We start from the raw sequence: 21,358 nt of genomic DNA on the forward strand, positions 1-21,358 counted from the left end.
TGGTCTTAGACATTAACAGCTTATTAGAAGAGCTGAAGATTATATTTCAGCTCTTGTTATTGAGCTTAAATAGCAGTGGTCACTGTATATGTTAAATAGATACCAGAGTGTACTTTGTGGACTCAGACAACGTCTTCCTTTTTCCCTCAATTAGGCGATGGCTACACTGGGTCCACACAGAGTGAAAACAGAACGTAAGTCATTAGTCTGAGCTCAGAAATCTTTATGGAGACTGTTGAATCAGGGTTAAATCATCTACGTACAAAAGAGCTTCCCCGTCAGTGGTTTCATTTCATCAGTACACACTATCCCCGAAATGATGAGGAATCCTCTGGAGCCTTCGCCTCAGAAAAAAGTTTCAAGATTTGTGAATGAAATGCCTTTCTTCTTTCAGTGTTTCAGCTACATCACTATTGGTAATAGTGGATCAGTAATTTTAAAAGTATTTATGTAGTCTTTAAAACAAATTTTTTTTATGGGCCCAGTAATTCTAAAAGGGAGGTGTTTGGAGTCCATGAGAATCCTGAGGAATTGTGGGCAATATTTCTTCTGTGCCTGCATTTTCTGGGAGAGAAATTAGAGTGCTAGCAATGTAACCCATCAGAAAAATTCACACACCACTAAGATTTACACATCTGATATACCTTAGTAGAATTTATATCCAATTACACTTTTTTAACTTTCTTTAAAAGTCTGAAAATCACTGCCGAGTTGAGGTCTGAATCCAGCAACCACAAGAAATGAGTTCCAACAGCAACCATGTGCCTAGAAGAGGACCCAGGGCCTCCAGCCCTGACCAGCACCTGCAGTGCAGCCTTGTGCGGCCCTGCGCAGAGGACCAGCTCACCTGTGTGCACCCAGGGAAATGTTTGAATTGTCAGTTTTTATTATGATTCCTTAGAACTCAGGCAGTGCGTAGTAGTTTCTCTTCATTTTCAACTTTCTCAAATCAAAGTCCAATTGGCTCTCCGAGTCAGGATGTTTTACCAAGCAAAGGAGGAAATGAGGAAATGTGACGGCCAGGAAGCAGGAGGTCCCGCACACGAGTCGGAGGATGTTCTCGTGGTGTGAAAGGGGATCCCAGAGTGTCAGTTTGCACAAACCCTGATCATGGCAGAATGCCCGCTTTTTGTAGATTCCTTCAGGAGAGGTGTTTTCAAGAAAAACAAAACACACACAAATACGGATTGCCTCACATGTTTGAGTGTATTACTGTAATTCACATATTTCTTATGGAGAGTCTGGACATGAATTAGTGATAGGTACATTATAAAAAATTAAGCAATCAGCCAAAACCGGTTTGGCTCAATGGATAGAGCATCGGCTTGGGGACTGAAGGGTCCCGAGTTCGATTCCAGTCAAGGGCATGTACCTTAGTTGCAGGCATATCCCCAGTAGGGGGTGTGCAGGAGGCAGCTGATCGATGACTCTCTCTCATCAATGTTTCTATCTATCTCTCTCCATTCCTCTCTGTACAAAATCAATAAAATATATTTTTTAAAAAAATTAAGCAATCAGCATATCATACCAGTACCCCAAGAAGCAGTGTTTTAACTCCAGAGGAAACTGAAGTTGTTAAGAAAAAAATGCTATTATGTTATTGTACATTGTTCACCACATTTAAAGTCATATTAATAAAACACAAATTACTCTAAAAAAATCACTGCCAAAGTAGCGATGGACATTGTTGTCTAGGATAACTCTCTTTCATGCCTTCTTTCACTGTATATGAAATTTCTAATTCTTGTAAGAACAGTGAAGCTAGGTTTTTAAAATACATGTTTTAAATACTAAAAAGTACATTACAGCAGATAAAATAACTTGTAAGAGCTCAAATTCTATTTTATATTTAACCAAGGATTAATCTTTAAACTTTATTAGTAGGTCATGAAATTGTGGCAATACTATATTAAAATGCTTCCCTTAGAAATTAACTGGCAGGGTAACTCTCTAAATCTCTAGGTGGTTAACATTTTGAGTTGTGAATTCCTTTGAGGATCTTACTACACTATTGCTTGGGGCTCCTCACCATTTCTGTTGTCTGTAGCATTGTGCCCTGTTTGTTTTCTTCATGGCACTTACCACAATTTGTAATTTTTTATTTATTGTTTACATGTTTATCTGTTTCCTGACAGGATTGTAAGCTTCACAAAGGTCAGAATCATCTTTCTTTTAGTCACAGTGCTTAGAAAACATTTTGTTGAATGAATGAACAAACAAATGAATGAGTGAGTGACTGAATACTTATTGAACACCTTCTGCATATGAGTCACTATTTAGGCTCTGGGAATACAATGATATAAGAGAAAGACACCCAGGAATTTGTTGGGGGAGGAAGAATAATATTTATGAAAATAAATAACATAATGATAAATTGTAATAATTGCTATGAAGAAAATATAATGTTGTGATGAAGATTAACTGAGGAGTTAAGGTGGTTGGAAAATACTTTGCTGAGGTGGTGACGTTTAAATGAGAAAGAGGTATCTACTTCATAGTATACTCTTTTTTTAAAAAAATATATTTTTATTGATTTTTTACAGAGAGGAAGGGAGGGAGATAGAGAGCCAGAAACATCGATGAGAGAGAAACATCGACCAGCCTCCTCCTACACATCCCCTACCCGGGGATGTGCCCGCAGCCAACGTACATGCCCTTGACCGGAATCGAACCCGGGACCTTTCAGTCCGCAGACCGACGCTCTACCACTGAGCCAAACCGGTTTCGGCATCATAGTATACTCTTGACAGTGTTCTTTTATAAAGAACATTTTTCTCTGCCTGAGTTTACCTGATTAATGCCAAATCATTTCTAGGACATAAAAAAAAGGAAGTTCTACTTAGGACATTTCCCTTTTAGGATCAAAGGTCTGGGAAACTCTTGGAATAACTAATAAACTCTTTTTCTTTGGAATTGTCAGCTGCTTGGGAGAAAATATGAAAAATATAATTTTCAATGGAAACATGGTGATTGATATTTTAACTCCTATTATTGGCCTTAGTAATTGGTAGTGTTCTGCTTTCCCTTCTAGCACTTGCCTAGTTAATCGATGATTTAGTGTACATTATTTAGCTTTGTTTAATACTTACATTGACAATTTTGTGAATTATATTTAAAAAGTAAAAAATTAAAATTTCTTATTTCTATTAGATTTAGGTTTGTTACATAAGAAACACTTTTAGTGTGTGTTTTTTTCTCACATATTATATGCATGGACTGGTGTTAATTCTTAATGTTCTGCACTTTTGTTCTGACAGTGCCTTATTAATATAACAGTTTTTGAACTGATCCCCTTAGCACCTGTGAAACTGGAAAAACATCTGCACAGTGCTAGATCTGAAGAGGGAAGATTATATTACAATGGCGAATGGTATATTCGTGGACAAACAATATGTATTGACAGAAAAGATGAATGTCCTACAAGGTAAAATGCCTTTATCATTTCAGTGTTTACAGCATTGATAATATTTGCTCCTCCATAGTATACACATAATTAATTGCCTGTGGATCCTTTCTTTCTCTTAACATATGATTTGATTAACATGTGTGTACTACTCTTTATATATAAGAGTTGCATGAACACAAGCATTAGCATAAGTGGAAATCTTGGAATTATTTAGTTAGGTAAGGGATGCTATTTGTTAATTCTTATAGTAGATGACCTTTAAATCAGAGAATTGTGAATTTGACAGTGTGCTTCCACAATGTGTGGGCCTATCAGTCCTCCCCTTTCTTTTTGGTGTGTGACAGCATTTTGGATAAGAAGAATTTGGATCAATTAAAGTAGGAAAGGAATGAAAAACTCATGAAAACTTTAAGAGTAACAGTAATTAAAGTATAACTTGAAAACTCAAAGTAGTGTTTTAAAATACTTCATCTGTCTAGGCTTAAATAAAGTTTATATAATTACTTACATAGCCTTCTAAGTTTTATCTGGTTGTGGCCTTTCAAAAATATTAATACTAATTACTGCTTTAATTCCTTCAGTAGTTAAAGATATAATTCTCAGAGTAGTAACCATCTAACATTAAGAAAATATCTTTCTAGATTTCAGTGGTAAGTAAAGTATAGAATATTCAACTTGCATTTAGTATAGAATATTCATTTTCCAAATCAGTGGTTTTAATTGGATTGTAATTTCATCTTTAAATTTTTAGGATACCAGAAGCATTATGTATAGAAACTTCTCTCAGAAGCTCATTAAGCTGATTACTAGGTTACTAGATGATACCCCTGGATTCTTGGCTTTCTCTTATTACTTTGGAAACATTTACTATTACTTAGTATAAATGTGGTTTAAAAGATGAAATAGCAGAGGAGACAAAAATCTATTTTTAAAAAGATTTCTATATTGAGATGAGTAGTGTCCAAAAAAATCTGTACACTGGGAATTAGGGACTAGTATTTGAAAGATTTTCTACAGTCAAGACTGATATGAGTTGGAGGTGTAATACCATATAAGTAGTGTTTTTGGTTCCACTCTTTTTTTTTGGGGGGGGGGTGAGAGGTAAAGTGGAGATTGAGTAGGAACAATGTATATTTATTTAATAGTTCTAATAATAAATCTCACCAACTATTAGAAAAGGAAAGAAAATGATCTATTAGGTGTTGCTAACTATGCTATTTTGACAAAATGACAAGTGATTGTCAGTATTCTGGTAAAAGACAGTTGTGTACCTGAATCTGTTCTTATCGTCCAGTTATTTTGATTGTATAGCTAGTACTTGAAACAAGTAGAGGAAGAATATTGTGATTCACTCATTCATTCCTTTTTCCCCCCAATCCTTTTTAGTGCCGTAATTACAACAATTAACCATGATGAAGTTTGGTTTAAGAGGCCTGATGGAAGCAAATCTAAGCTTTACATTTCACAGCTACAGAAAGGAAAATATTCAATTAAACATTCATAATCATGATTTAAGTGTTATCTAAATCTACCATATTAGTGTTACCAAATGTGATGTGCCATGGGAGTAAAAATGTATTCAATGACTTCAATATTCTCGCTGAATCATGAGAGACTGTGTATTTGTAGGTAGTATTCTAAGTAGACCTCATATTGATATGTTATTAAAAGAGACAGAAAAAATGTTTAATTGTGATCATTATGTTTATTTACCTTTTAGGTCCAATGACCAATAGGTGTATATGGTAGGGATTTCTTATTAAACGTTTTTATGCAAATCTGTGTTTAGTGAACTGTGTTGCTAAATGACTAATTTTATCTGCATTTTAAAAAAATTTTCCGTATCTTTGTCACTCATTATATGTTTGTAAATAAGCATCATAAAACCTTTCCTATAAATTGTTTGTACTAGTATATTAGTGTTTAATCAGGATTGAAATTAATCATATTTATGTATGTATATATGGCATTATCAGCTTGTTTAGAACTGATGGCCTTACTTTACAATCTTTTTTACCCAAAATTAAGCTATTGGGTCTGACAGCAAAAAGGAGCACTTTTGTAGACTAGTAGCTTTCTTTCTCCTCTTCTTTGATTGTATGGTGGTGACCTTTTTTTACAAATGATACTTAATGTTAATTAGTAAAATTAGTGTCAAGTAATAACATGCTTCTATGTGTATTTCTCGTGAGCCTTTAGAGAGCAGGTGTTTATGCTGCAGCATACGTGGTGGACAGTAACTGACAGTATTGTGGTGCTTGCTGTGCATTCTGATCTTCAAAACAGATTTTCAGTAAGCATTTTCCAGAGGTAAAAGTAGTTCCTTATACTAATTTTATTCCTAGGGCATAATTTCCCTGAATTCTCAAATTAGAAATTTTACCTTCACTTCTACTCAATTCTATACTTTAAGGGCACTTGGTGCAATTTAGAAAGAATTGGCTTCTCTTCTCTTAGCCACATTCAGAATTAATTTCTAAAGCCTCAGGAACAGTACAAATAATGGAAACCCTCAATATGGCAGCACAGTTGGCTGTAGTGTATATTAGGGTACAACCAAATCAAGTATTCCTGGTGGTCTTGTGCACTTTAATGTCTGTGATAGTGAGATTTGAGAGGATGAGGAAGAGGTCTACTTATTAACACTTAGGGCAGGAATATCTGCATTATTCCGTTTGTTTTCTTACTATTTTACCTCTGCAAACAGCTTTCTGTGTGGATCACTACTTCACAGTTGCCAAATGTTAAAATATTTGACATCTGAAATTCATTATCAGTAAAGTTATGTACTTTGTTCTGTTTCTAATTAACCGTGGCAAATGTACATAATGTCGAAATCTGATAGTATTTGACAGTACTTATGTATACAATATTTCATAAGCATTTTTAATAAGATTTGTATTTTTAAATTTAGTATATAATAAAAAGATGTGTTTGAGTGTCATTTGTAGTGTCTTGAATTACTTGTGTATAAGTTCTTTATTATTTATAATCTGTCTACTTCTAAGAAGGATTTGAGCCAATTTACATTAATAGATGCAGAATGTTGAACAAATGTTTTTGCTTCTCTAAAGCACAATTCAACCTCTATTGAGGCATATTTAGACACATAAGATAGCTAATTTATACTTAATTTTAAAATACGCATGTGTTTTACTTTAATAAAAGCATACTGTATAAGTTCTGAAATTCTAAATAGAAAGTTGCGATATTTATTTATTTTGAGAGTATGTTTATTAAAGCTAGGGACAGTGAAACAAAGGAAGGCCTTAGGGTGACAAAGGAAGGGCTTAGGGTGAGAGAAGTAGCAGAGCCTAGGCGGTGCTCTGCTTTGGTGTCTGGAAAGGTTAGAGGGAAGAACTAAGCCGTGCGGGGCTGCTTTAGTCAACTGGGAATTGGAGACAGCTTCCAGGGGAGAACTCGGAGCCAGCTGGTGCTGCTCGTTGCTCTGCTGGTAGCAAGCCTTGTCGGGACCCTTAGATTTGTTAGGAGAGAAGAGTAAAGATGCATGCCTGAGAGGGGGAAAAGGCATGGGCATGCTCCCGAGAGAGCCCACGCTGGGCCTTTCTCGAGGGTTCTTATCTGTTTTCTAAAGGTAGGAATTGTCGAGGAGGTCTTAGACGAGGATCTCAGTAAAATCTCACCAGCTTTATGCTGATGCACCAAAACTATATTCTCCTGACTTCATCCATCCTTGGGTGTGGTTGGTACAAAAGGCACTAATTGGAATTCTGCTTCCTGTCTTCAGGAGTAGGATGATTTACACTTTCCCTCCCTCTGGTTGGGGAAGAGAAGTGTGAGTCATTTACTCTCAAGTGCCTTTGGTTAGGGAAGATAGGACTTTGCGATTTACTAGATGGCCATAAACTGCTTGGCTGTTTAACTGTCTGTCTGTTTCCCTATTCCACTTGTCCTGACTTACCTGTCTTATTACCTCCTCAGATACTTCACTGAGATATTTTAAAGGTGATGAGGGAGGACAGTCTGGCTTCAGTAACTGTTTCCTGCTGATGAAGGTCATGGGCCCTGCCTGTGTAGACCAGTGTTTGCCAAACTTCTCTCATGATGAGAATCACCTGGTGGAGTTGTTAAACTACAGATTCCTCAATCCCAACTAACAAGTGCTAAACTAGAATTTTTGGGAACATATAGGTAAAATTGTATTTGAAGTTTGGGAAACACTGGTGTAGAGTATGGTAGTCTCCCCCTGCCTGATCTAAGGGCAACAAGGGAATGGGATCCAAGACTGGAACAGAGAAGTTAGCTGATTCCTCTAAAGCAGAGATGGGCCAGAAGCATCATCCCCTTGGTATGGAATTATTGCATCCTGGGACTGACTATGAGACCTCCAAAACCAGGATTTGGGGCATGGGATGAAGCATCAATTCAGTTATTCCTTAGAGTTTTACACATCTCGTCCAGTTTAAAGGTATGATTTCAAAGTTTATTTTTAGAAATCTAATTTAGAATAAGTCAGAGTTCTTCCCATGGCTTTTTCTAAATACATAACACATCTGCAATTGCATCAGAGTAAGGCAATGACTTTCTAAATGACGCAAACTTAAAATGACATGGTTGCTGAAACAGGTTTGGCTCAGTGGATAGTGTCGGCTTGGGAACTGAAGGGTCCTGGGTTCGATTCCGATCAAGGGCATGTACCTTGGTTGCGGGTATATCCCCAGTAGGGGGTGTGCAAGACGCAGTTGATCGATGACTCTCTCTCATCGATGTTTCTAACTATCTCCCTTCCTCTCTGTACAAAATCAATAAAATATATATATTAAAATGACATGGTTTTATCTTAACAATAACCCACAACCGTCGGACCAACTAAAATGACATGGTTTTAGAAATACAGGGAAATCCTTGTCTTCTAATAGAGTGAAAAAAAAAACCCCAATTTCCAACACTGTATTAACGTACTTTTGATATTTAAATTCATTGGCCTAATTAAATTCATTATTCAGCTTAACCATATAACTCTCCCTCAAGATTTCTCTTCATAAACCTACAACTTTCACAAACCATCTATAAAGAGAGTTTTTATTTTAAAAACTGACTATGATTTAGCCGAAACCAGTTTGGCTCTGTGGATAGAAGTCTGCGGACTGAAGGGTCCCAGGCTCGATTCTGGTCAAGGGCCATGTACATTGGTTGCAGGCACATCCCCGGCAGGGGGTGTGCATGAGGCAGCTGGTCGATGTTTCTCTCTCATCGGTATTTCTAGCTCTCTATCCCTCTTCCTTCCTCTCTGTGGAAAATTAATAAAATATATATTTAAAAAAAACACAAAACTGACTACGATTTAATGTAGTTACTTTCATTTTTTTAATTGTTTTTTAATTTAATTTAATTTAATTTTTTTTAAATCAATCTTTATTGTTCATATTGTTACAAAGGTTCCTCATTTCTTCCCCATCCACCAGGTTCCCACCCCACCCTCCGCCCCCTCCCCATCCCCCATTGTCCTCATCCATAGGTGCAGTTTATGTTCAGTCTCTTCCTCCCTCCCTTTCCCCGATAGTAAATCCCTTTTCAGATAGTAAATCAGTTACTTAGCATTTTCTCATATCAATAATACCACCACATGCCCAATGATACATTTCACACAAAAGACATTTCCAAATAGGTCAACCAGCCTCATCCAAGCCCCACCCAAGGCACTCACAGATCAACACCCCAGCACTATACTAACTCAACACATCCAGATATAAGCCTTCATCACTTGATTCAGCAGACCCTCAAGTTCCCACAAAAGTTTCCAGCAGCCGTGGGGCAGGGGCAGGCGAAGAGCGAGCTGTTCCGGGCCTGGCTGTTCTGTGCCTGGCCTCTGTTGCTCTGGTTCGTTCCACGACCAGCTGCTCCCGTCTGGTCACCGCCGCTCCCGACCTAGTTGCACTGGACCTGGCTGCTGCTGCTCCGGGCCTGGCCACACCCAACCCGGCTGCTCCGGGCCCGGCTATCCCGGGCCCGGCCGCTCCGAGTCTGGCCGCTCCCAGCCTGGATGCTCCAGGCTTGGCTACTGCTGTTCTGGACCTGGCTGCTCCCAACCCTGCTGCTCTGGGCCCGGCTTCTTTGGGCCCGGCCACTCCAGGTCTGGGTGTTCCTGGACTGGCCTCCCTGGGCTTGGCCGCCTCCGCCTCAGGCCTGGCTGCCACTGCCCCAGGTCTGGCTGCTCCAGTGCTGGCTGTTGTTGCTCTGGTTCTGGCTGCTGCTGCTCTGGGGCCTGGCCGTTGCTGCTCCGGGCCCAGTAGCCATTGCTTTGTACCTGGGCACTCTAGGCATGACCGCCGCTGTTCCAACATTCTGTCTTTTTTTTTTTTTTTTTTTTTTTTAAACGCATTTATGTTGCAATGTTGGCTGGTGAGTTGAGTTCTGACTTAGTCTTTGAATTTTCAAGATCTTCTTTGTATTCTTTCTTAAGTAATTTTACTATCTTTTGCTCTCACTTGATGTCTTCACATTGAGATCTTTGGTTTCTTCTTCCTGTCCTGGGAGCTCAGCAGGTTGGCCTGTGGCACCCCTTTGTTCTCCGCGGGCTCCCACGCTGCTCCAGCCTGTTGCTGGGGTCGGCGCCGCCCAGGAAGCAGCCGCCGGCCTTGGCTCTGTTGCCTGCATTCAGAGGTCGATGGCTCAGGGGCACCCCACCCCCCGCCTGGGGGCCCCCGTCGCCCGGCTCCCTGCCGGCGCCCGGCTGGCTGGTGTCCGGCAGGGGCTCCTGCTCCCTGTCGCATTCCTCCAGTCTGGAGCTTTTTTTTTTTTTTTCTCCTTCCCGCTAGGGGAGTCCAGGATCAGAGTCAACAGACTGTCCTCTGCGCACAGTGCGCGCGACTCTGGGGGCTCCACTTTTCGCCACTCCCCTGGGATTCAGCCTCACAGCCCCGTCTCCCCCTGCCCGAGCCTGGGTCCCCAGAGTCTGGTCTAGGACTGGGGTTCAGAGCAGTCCGGACTGAGGCACAGCGCCGCCGGAGGCTTTGTTTCTTCACGTTAGGGTAATCCAGCATCAAAGTCAACATTCAGTCCTCTGCGCGCAGTGCCCGCGACTCTGGGGGCTCCACTTTTCGCCACTCCCCTGGGATTCCGCCTCACAGCCCCGTCTCCCCCGCCGCCGGAGCCTGGGTCCCCAGGGTCTGGCCCATAACTAGGGCTCAGTGCTGCCTGTTCGGGGGTTCAGCCCAGGCTGGGGGTTCTATTTCCTTCCTGCTAGGGAACGCCAGGCAGCACCCAGCCCTCCCCTCCTCTCCGGCTGCGACCTCTCCGCGCGTGCGCAGCATGTCTCCGTACCTTAGGCTTTTTTTCAGCTCCTCTGATTTTCCTTCTGGTTTTCTCTTTCCTTCTTGTTGTAGAATTTTCAGTCAGTCGACTACCTGTAGCTCTGGGCGATGTCCACTCTACATTTTAGTTGTATTCCATTGAAATTGTTGTGTGCTGCTGCGGTTAGGTGTCTACCCGAGCAGCCATCTAAGAATAAATTTTAATGTAGTTACTTTCAAAATTAAATATTTATATATACCTATTTTATAATATTGATACTGTTTTTGGATAAGCTTATGCTCACATATGACTATAGAATATATATATATTCTAGAGGCCTGGTGCACAAATGCACTGCGGGGGCAGGGGGGAGGGTGTCCCTCAGCCCAACCTGCACCCTCTCCAATCTGGAACCCCTCGGGGGATGTATGACTGCCTGTTTAGGCCCGATCCCTGAACAGACAGTTGGACATCCCTTTCACAATCCAGGACTGCTGGCTCCCAGCGGCTCACCTGCCTGCCTGATTGCCCCTAACCACTTCTGCTTGCCAGCCTGATCACCCCCTAACCACTCCCCTGCCAGCCTGATCCATGTCTAACTGCTCTCCTGCCAGTCCGATCATCCCCTGTCAACCTGGTCACCCCCAAATGCCCTCCCCTGCATATTCCCTCTATTAGATAGGGTTTTTTCTTTAACATATTGGACAGTCCTAACTGGTTTGACCAGGTGGATAGAGCATTGGCCTGCAGGCTCAAGGGTCCAAGGTTTGATTCCAGTCAAGGGCATGTACCTTGGTTGGGGGCACATACCCAGTGGGGTGTGTGCAGGAGGCAGCTGATCGATGTTTCTCTCTCATAGATGTTTCTAGCTCTCTATCCTTTTCCCTTTCTTTCTGTAAAAATTCAATAAAATATATATATTTTTAAAATAAACATTTAAGATTCCTCCATATCTGCCTAGCTGGTGTGACTCGGTGGTTGAGACCCCAGGCTGCCACCACTGGAAGGGGATCGCACCCCGGCCAGGCTGAGACCTCTGCCCAGGCTGCCGCTGCTGGCAGGGGTTGGGGCTGTGGGGAGTGAATTTGTTTTTGGTTTTTATAAAGGATCAGGAGGGCCTCTGGGCAGCATTCTGCCAGGCTGCTTACTCTGCAGATCCTCAGTTGGCAGCCCTCTCTGAGACTGGGGGACTCCGGCAGGGCTGAGAGGACTGGGCACTGCCATCTTGTGGCTATGGGCCCCGCCATTTTTGTTGCAGAGTGACGGTTAATTTACATATTACTATGTTATTAGATAGGGTATGTACATTTTTAAATATATTTTGTTAATTTTTTTATAGAGAGGAAGGGAGAGGGATAAAGAGTTAGAAACATCAACCAGCTGCCTCCTGCACACCCTTTAGTCCACAGGTCATTGCTCTATCCACTGAGCCAAACTGGTTAGGGCTATAATATACTTTATTAACAGTTTGCTGTTAGACTTCTAGTGAAAAGGTCTAGCAAAATTGTTAGAATCTGTTAAGTGTGTTGTAGCTGCTGTTGCTGCTATTATGTTTAGATCAGCCTCTGTCTTAGGATCAATTTAAGGGCCTTTCCTGTCACAGCTCCCAGTATTTCATGTTCAGTTCACCCCTTCCTGCTCTCTCCCATTTAAAAATCCAATCACAGCTAGTCCAATTTATTGCTAATAATTATTAACAAACAGCATTGGTATACTCCTCATTCTGACCCTTTTCTCACTGTTAATTTTGGTAGGCTGGGCACTAAGTACTTTTTATAGCAGCCTCCCTCGTATAAAAGTTGTTCTGAGATTCACATAAGGAAATCTAAAATATTTTTAAAGAATATGAAAGCTCAGAATCGGGAGAGAAAATGCATGTTCCTTATCTTGTCTTTATGAATGAACTATGAGGATTGTGGCTCTTGTGGAATTCCCTGAGGCAGTTTCTCCTGTTGTTCACTGTGGCCCAGAGCCTTGCCCTTTACTTCATAGGCCCAGAAACTTGAACTTTATATGTATGTCCTGTTATGGGCTGAATTGTGTCTCCACATTCATGTATTGAAGCCATCGCCCTTGGTACCTTACAATGTGACTATTTGGCGATAGTACCTTTAGAGATGTGATGAAGTTAAAGTAAAGCTGTTAGGTTGGGGCCTAATCCAGTCTGACTAATGTCTTTATAAAGAAGAGGAATTTTGGGCATCAGAGGAAACAGCAGGAAGGTTACTATCCCAAAGCCACGGGAGAGGCCTCAGAAAAAACAAAGCTTTGGGCACCTTGATTCTGGACTGGTAGCCTCCAGCTGTGAGAAAATGAGTTCTGTGGGTTAGGCCATCGCGTTGTGGTATTCTGTTACTATGGCAGCCCAAGCAGACTAAAGCATGCCCCAAGGAGACAGCGCTGGGGAACTTAGACCAACTCGTGGGGTTGAAATGACAGCTGAGTGTCCACCTAACAGTTTACGTTGGGAAGTGTAACTGAGAAGGAGAACATTCTTCAAGTTGCTATTTGGCACATTCCTTCTTTCTAGGAAGATCAATGTGAAAGCAAACTTGTCACCAGAAGATTTCTTTATTTTGGAGAAACCAGTAGTCAGTCACCTGTCCTCTAGTGAGAGTACCCCCTTCCTGGTATAGTGCTAGACACACTGCTATACTCTTAATGTTCATTTTGTTTTTTCCTGGTGGCCTATTGACTGAGCTCTCTCCTCTGTTAAGGTGCTGTGCAGGTCTGGCCCACAGCCCTCTAACTTCTTTTTAAACCATTTGCTTTGCTATTTTATTTTATTATTTTATTATTATTATTATTTTTTATAAATCTTTATTGTTCATATTATTACAGATGTTCCTCTTCCCCCCCCCCCCCCCAATTGCTCCCCTCCACCAGGTTCCCACCCCACCCTCTGCTCTTTCCCCACCCCTCATTGTCCTCATCCATAGGTGCACAGATTATGTTCAGTCTCTTCCCACACCCCCCTCTCCCCTTTTCCCCAAGAATCATCAGTTCACTCCCCTTCCATACCTCTGATTCTATTATTTGCAATAGTTAATATTGTTCATCAGATTAAAAAAAATTTTTTTGTTTGTTTTTAGATTCACTTGTTGATGGTTATGTATTTGTTGTTCATAGTTTTTATCTTTATTTAGTTCCTCTTCCAAAAGAACCCCCTTCAGCAATTCATATAATTCTGGTTTGGTGATGATGAACTCCTTTAGCTTTTTTTTTAATTAGTGAAGCTTTTTATCTGGCCTTCGATTCTGAGTGATAGCTTTGCTGGGTAGGTTCTTACTATTGGCTGTAGGTTCTCACTATTCATCACCTTGAATATTTCTTGCCATTCCCGTCTGGCCTGCATGGTTTCTGTTGAGAAATCAGCTGACAATCGTATAGGTGCTCCTTTATAGGTAACTACCTGCTTTGCTCTTGCTGCTTTTAATATTCTCTCTTTGTCTTTTGCTCTTGGAATTTTAATTATGATTTGTCTTGGTGTGGTCCTCTTTGGATTCCTTTTTTTTGGAGTTCTGTGCGCCTCCTGGACTTGTAAGTCTAATTCTTTCACCAGGTGGGGAAGTTTTCTGTCACTATTTCTTTCAGTATGTTTTTGATATCTTGCTCTCTCTCATTTTCTGGGACCCCCATAATTCTGTTGTTGGTTCGTTTGAAGTTGTTCCAGAGGTTTCTTACATTATCTTCAATTTTCTGGATTTTCTTGCCTTCTAGCTTCTGTGGAGGAGTGTCTTCTGGCTCTTTATTTTCCAAATCTTTGACTTGATTCTTGCAATCTTCCATTCTGTTTTTAGGACTCTGTATAATATTTTTTATTTCAGACCATGTATTCTTTATTTCTTGTTGATCCCTTATTATTTCTTGTTGACTCCTTATTAATTCTAGTTGATCTCTTTTCATATCCTCATAGGTCTCGTTTATTTTATCGGCCTTTTCTAGGAGATTCATGAACAACCTTATAAGTGTGGTTTTGAACTCTATACCAGTCACTTTTTGTCCTCCATTTCTTTCATTTGTGATCTATTTCCTTGTCTCGGCATTTTCGCAGCTTCCCTTAGTTGGTAGCCTTAAAAGTCTCTGTGTTCTGCTTGGATGGGGCAGAGTTTCAGGGTGGAGCCTACAGCCTTGGCTTCCGTCAGCCCCGCCCTATGCGGCTCCTGAGTCTAGTGTTTCTCAGGGTCCTTCGGTACTCGCTGCAAGCCCCTCTGAAAGTGAAGTGCCCTCAAGTTTCGCCTGCTACCAAACAGTCTAGGCTCTCCTCCAATGAGCCCAGAACTGGGGTTCAGTTTGGTTGGAAGTGGGGTTCAGAGCAGTCTGGAGCTTTTGTCTCCTTCCCATCAGGGCAATCCAGCGGCACAGCCAACCGTCCCTTCTCTGCGGGCAATATGTGCGCCTCCGGGACCCCCTTTCGCCGCTCCCCAGGGGTTCTGTCTTCCAGCCCAGACTCCCTCTGTTTGAGCCTGGGTCCCTGAGGTCTGGCCTAGAACTGGGGTTCAGGGCAATCGGAACTGGAGCTCAGCACAGTCCGGAGCTTTTGTCTCCTTCCCGCTAGGGCAATCTAGCATCAGAGACAACAGTCCGTCCTCTGTGTGCAATGTGTGCGACTCCGGGGGCTCTGCCTTTCGCCGCTCCCCTGGGATTCCGCCTCACAGCCCAGGCTCCCTCTATTTGAGTCTGGGTCCCCAGGGTCTCGCCCAGAACTGGGATTCAGCGCTGTCGGAACTGGGGTTCAGCACAGTCTGGAGTTTTTATCTCCTTCCCGCTAGGGAATGCCAGCCAGGCACTCAGCCTCCCCCTCCTCTCCGGCTCTGTCTTCTTCGTGCGCGCCACGTGTCTCCGTACCTTAGGCTTTTACAGCTCCTTTGATTTTCCTTCTGGTTTTCTCTTTCCTTCTCGTTGTAGAATTTCCTGTTAGTCGACTGTCCTGTAGTTCTGGGTAATGTCCATTTTATATTTTATTGAAATTGTTATGTGCGACTGCGATTAGGTGTTTACCTGTACAGCCATCTTACTGTAGATCCTCTGTCTGCTTTGCAATTTTAGCCAGTGTACTGACCAGTGTGGCCCCTGATTTATGGGCAGCCAGTGATAATAATACTTACAATTAGAATGTTTGCCATGTACCAGGAACCGTATCTATATATATAAAAGCCTAATCAACCAAATGACCAAACAACCAGTCAATGAGTCGCTAAGATGTGTACTGACCACCAGGGGACAGATGCTCAGTGCACAGGATTGGGCTTCCTCCTGTCTGGATCAGGCCTGCAGGGGTTGGGATGAAACTGGCTATCAGACAACCCTCGAGGAATCCCAGATTGTGAGAGGATGCAGGCCAGACCAAGGTACTCCACCGATACACAAATCTGCCTAGGCCTCTTGTTTAATGTGTAAATGAAAAGTCATTTAATATTGTTCATGTTTAAAATAATGAACACAAATGTAAGAATTCTGATGTGATTATTCTTTATAAATTTACTAGAGGCCCAGTGCATGAAATTCATGCAGGGAGGGTTGTCCCTCTGCCCTGCACCCTCTCCAATCTGGGACCCCTCGAGAGATGTCCCACTGCCCACTTAGGGCAATCGACATCCCTCTCACAATCTAGGACTGCTGGCTTCCAACTACTCGCCTGCCTGCCTTCCTGATTGCCCCTAACTGCTTCTGCCTGCCAGCCTGATCACCCTCTAACCACTCTCCTGCCAGCCTGATTGATGCCTAACTGCTCCCCTGCCATCCTGATTGCCCCCAACTTCCCTCCTTTGCTGGCCTGGTCACCCCTAACTGCCCTCCCCTGCAGGCTTGATCACTCCCAACTGCCCTCCCTTGGATGCCTGGTCCTCCCAACTTCCTTCCCCTGCTGGCCATCTTGTGGCAGCCATCTTGTGTGTTGTAGTAATGGTCAATTTGCATATTACTCTTTCATTAGACAGGATTATATACTAGAGGCCTGGTGCATGAATTCGTGCATGGGAGGGTTCCCTCAGCCTGGCTAGTGATTGAGGCCTATTGGGCGGATGGCCAGCCAAGGGGAGGGATCCTGGGAGGTTGGCTAGCTGTCCCCTCCTCACCCCACCCCCTGATCGGGGTCTATTGGGGCCGGCTGGCAGAGGGGAGGGGCCACTGGAGGTTAGCTGTGGGAGCACACTGATCACCAGAGGGAAGCTCCTGTGTTGAGCAAATGCCCTCCTATTGATCAATGGGTATCATAGCAACTGACCGACCAGTTCCAGTCGTTCTGGTTGTTCAGTTGTAGCAGCTGCTTGGGCTTTTATATATATATGATATAATATATCAATATATAGGTTAGGACTTTCTGGTCATGATGTTTTCCAGAAGGTATGAGAGACAAAAATTCTGTGGCAGGATTTATATACTGAGAGTGCTAAAGCTGAGTTGATTATCTCAAGTTACTAATCTTTCTGAAAAAATGTGTTATATCTATCTACTTATCTATCTAAAAAGCAACTATAAGTATAAAGTTTCTTTGTTCCTGTCCTTGAAGCTAAATGTATTCTTTTTCAAAGACATTTTGTTATTAAAGGAAGATCAAGGGGATAAGTAATGTAACAACAGTGTTCAAAAATTTTTTTTTCTTCTGTATCTAATGAGGGGGATGACCTTGTCAGGAGACTGTTGCATTTTCTTGAAGAGAGAAGTGCCACATGGAAGCATTTCACCTCTGCTAGTCAAGGTGATAGTTTCTGTTAAATTGCTTAGGAAACCAGGCCTTTAAGCAGAGGCTAAACTACATCTACTGGTAGAGGGACTTTGAAAAAAATACCATATTTCATTTATTAGTGAAAGAATTTTAAAAAGGCATTGTTAATGGCAAAGATAGTACTTTCACTTGTTTGATGATGAATTTATGATTTCCTTATACTTAAGTACATCAATGGGTAATTGCTCTTATAGCAAAATTATTTTTTTAAAATATGTTTTTATTGATTTTAGAGAGATAGGGAGAGAGAGATAGGACCATTGATGAGACAGAAACATCGATTGGCTGGGGGTCTGGCCCGCAACCTGGGTGTGTGCTCTGACTGGGAATTGAACTGTGATCTCCTGGTTCATGGGTCAATGCTCAATCACTGAGCTGCACTGGCCAGGCAAAACTTTTTTTAAAAAATTTTTATAATACTTCAGACACTGTATTAATTACTGACTATAGCAGTTTTTTATTTGTCCATGCTATTAAGTTATATTTTATCAATGTACTTCTATAATATGTATATGTTATAACATTATCCACTATACCACTTTGATTGGCCAGGGCAACCTCATTCTTTCTAAGGACTGTGTGGTATTCATTTTTATGAAATAGCCACATGTAATTCTATGGTATGCAATATCAACCCAAAATTGATGGAATATTTAGGTTCCTTTCCTTTCTCCTTTCTTTCCTCCTTCTCTCTCTTCTTATCACACAAGGCTGAAGTGAAGTGCTATACTCTTGTATAACATCTTTGACCATTGGAAAGAACATATTTGTGGCATAAATTTCAAGAATTGCTTGATCAAATGATAGGGAGATTTTATATTTTATTAGATATTGCCAGATTTTCCTGCAAATAAATTGTATGACTAGCAGTATCTGAGAATGCCTATTTTTTCCTAATCATCAGAAAAGATGATTCTGATTATTAATTTTCAGGATCATTCTTTCACTTTCTCTTTAATTGTTTGTTTTGCTTCAGGCTGCATGCTGAGTCCTCCCCCAAATCCTTGGAGAAGTTTTCACTCCTTTGATGTCAGCTATCACCTGTGGTCTGACAGTTGCAAATCTAAACCTCTACTCTCACCCCAGTTACATAGGTTGTCTGCTTGGCATTTCCATCTGTTCCTCATACTTTTAAAAATTAACACACAAAACCAAAGATTAGCTCTTCTTTTTATCTTTCCCCAAACCCCACATGCACTCCTCTTTTGTTCCCATCCTTTTTTTTTTTTTAAATATATTTTTTATTGATTTTTTACAGAGAGGAGGAGAGAGGGATAGAGAGCTAGAAATGTTGATGAGAGAGAAACATCGACCAGCTGCCTCTTGCACACCCCCTACCGGGGATGTGTCCTCACCAATGTACATGCCCTTGACCGGAATCGAACCCGGGACCTTTCAGTCTGCAGACCGACGCTCTACCACTGAGCCAAACCGGTTTCAGCTTTTCCCATCCTTGATTCATACTACCATCCATCCAAACTCAGACCTTGGAGAGGCTGTGGCAGGTGGTTAAATTCCTGCCCTCATGGACTTTGGAGCAAGACTAACTGGATATGAACTCTGCCACTTATCTGCTGTTTGATCTTGGGAAATTTCTTTTAAAAAATATATTTTATTCGTTTTTTTACAGAGAGGAAGAGAGAAGGATAGAGAGAAACATCAATGAGAGAGAGTCATCTATCAGCTGCCTCCTGCACACCCCCTACTGGGAATGTGTCCGCAACCAAGGTACATGCCCTTGACCGGAATCGAACCTGGGACCTTTCAGTCCGCAGGCCGCCGCTCTATCCACTGAGCCAAACCAGTTTCGGCGACCTTGAGAAATTTCTTAACCTTTGTGTGCATCACTATCCCCATCTGAGAACGGAAAGAATAATACTTAGTGCTTCATAGGGCTGTGGTGAGGAATTGATGTATGGCATGTGCTTAGCACAGTGCCTGTTACATGACAAATCCTATGTAAGGGCTATTTATGTATTTTGACTCCTCACATTTATTTAGTTACCAAGTCCTATAGATTTTAACTCTGTAATCAAACTTTTTCCTCCAGTCCCACTGATGCTGCCTAGATCAAGCCTCTAGTACATTTTACCAAGTTGATTATAATGGCCTAATCTTTTTGCTTATCTTTTCCCTCTGTAGCCAATGTTATATTTCTAAAGCCCAGAACTGATTTTTTTTTTTTTAACTTCCTGCTGGACTTCAATTCTTTCACCTACCAAACACTCCATTTCCACTTTTTCCGGGAAATACTTTCCCCAACCACGTGGTTCCAATGGGAGCATCCATTTCTCTCTTGCTCCACCAATCTTGGTTACAGTTGTTTAGACGAGGTGGGCATGAAACTCAGCTGTCCAGTGAGAACCCTTCCCTGGGATCTTTCCAGCTATAGCTGTGGAAAGATAGCCAGTCTCCCTTTCATGTTGAAACTAGGAAGGCAAGAAAGCATGGGTATTATGGGCAAGTACGTTTCCTGCCCTGTGGGGTAAGATGACACAGAGAGCTGAAGAGAAGAGAGATGGATAGGTAGTTTCTTGGCATTGAAATTGCCAAGAAATTTCCTGCTTCCAGCTGACTCATAGTCCATCTGTACACCAATCTTCCTCATGTGACATGAGGTGTTCTAGTAAATTACTCATTTTCTAGTTTTTTATTGAATTTAAGGGTGACATTGATTCACAACAGCATACAGGTTTCTACCTGTGTTTCTTACTCATGCAACATTTATTGGGGACATAGGACTTCATATTCTGTTGATTTCCATCTTAAAAATCATAATAAACTTTTATAATCGCATCACACATTCAAGGAGTAAAAGTGTTGGTAGGATTGTAGATGTACATGTAAAAAGGAAAGAAGTAGTCCCTGGCAACTAGGATCCGCCTGGCACTCGCTGCTCTGCCTCATGTTCTCCTGTTGAACATAATCAACCTCGTAAAACAGCAGCATCTAACAAGGCCGCTCCATGACTTGAGAGTGAGACAAAAAAGAAGACCCTCCCCCCTCATAATCTTGCCTAAGGTCAGTCTACAAAGCACAAGGATACTAAACCCCTCCCTTTTTTGACTAATATGAATGACTGCTGCTTCTTTACCAATGCATCCCTTTTGCCTTGTCAATAGGATTTATTAAGATATCATGGAATTGTCCCCACTTTTTTTAAAAAAATGTATTTTATTGATATTTTTACAGAGAGGAAGGGAGAGAGATAGAGAGCTAGAAACATCAATGAGAAACATCGACCAGCTGCCTCTTGCACACCCCCTACCGGGGATGTGCCTGCAACCAAGGTACATGCCCTTGACCGGAATCAAACCCAGGACCTTTCAGTCCGCAGACCAACGATCTACCACTGAGCCAAACCGGTTTCGGCTGTCCCTACTTTCTGACAGTAATCTATCCAGAGCAAAGCCCTACTTCCTTGAGCACAACCCAAAACCTCCCACAACTTACAGCCAGAATCCTGTAAGTCCTTTCTAGCACCTTCTTTCTCAGATAGCCCCAGTTTCCTGGTGTGTGTGCTCTCTGCCTGCCATGAGCAGGAGCCCACCTTGTTCTACTGTACGTGTGTTCCTGGTGGTCTTTGGCTGGAGGGCATTGATGCATGGAACATCTAAACAGTTTTGCTTGAAAACTTTTCCATTAGATTTGGACTAAAGTTACTTAAGCATATTCTGGACAGTTTTCTGGGAGCTTCCAGTATGTAATCTTTTTCTATAATAATAATAAAAGCATAATATGCAAATCAACCAAACGGTTGAACAGTGGAACAACCATCCGGACGCCCTTCCTGACGAATCCAGGGCTGAGAGGGCCAAGGCAGTGGGGACTTCGAAGGCCTACTCTTGCATGAATTTCGTTACAGTTATAACTAGATGCCCGCTGCACAAAAATTCGTGCAAGAGTGGCCTTCCTTCTGGCTGCAGGCACCGGCTTCCCTCCAGCACCCAGGACCTGTGCTGGCTTCCCTT

General features: G+C 41.9%; 1 protein-coding gene across 2 annotated transcripts in view; it reads left to right on the forward strand.

Annotated features, from left to right (window-relative positions):
* The window catches only part of BRMS1L (BRMS1 like transcriptional repressor), a 42,422-nt gene extending 36,072 nt beyond the window's left edge, over nucleotides 1-6,350 (forward strand). Inside the window, exons 8-10 of one of the 2 annotated variants that reach the window (XM_036452099.2) lie at nucleotides 155-194; nucleotides 3,298-3,424; nucleotides 4,793-6,350. In XM_036452099.2, coding sequence (XP_036307992.1) covers nucleotides 155-194; nucleotides 3,298-3,424; nucleotides 4,793-4,910 — 285 coding nt within the window. In that variant the 3' untranslated portion in view covers nucleotides 4,911-6,350. Of the gene's footprint in view, nucleotides 1-154; nucleotides 195-3,276; nucleotides 3,425-4,792 lie in introns of both variants that reach the window. The other variant, XM_036452088.2, reaches the window with a different exon arrangement.
* Nucleotides 6,351-21,358: the final 15,008 nt, after the last annotated feature.

This window comes from Pipistrellus kuhlii, unplaced genomic scaffold (genome assembly GCF_014108245.1).
Source record: "Pipistrellus kuhlii isolate mPipKuh1 unplaced genomic scaffold, mPipKuh1.p scaffold_m20_p_1, whole genome shotgun sequence".
Classification (NCBI taxonomy): Eukaryota; Metazoa; Chordata; class Mammalia; order Chiroptera; family Vespertilionidae; genus Pipistrellus; species Pipistrellus kuhlii.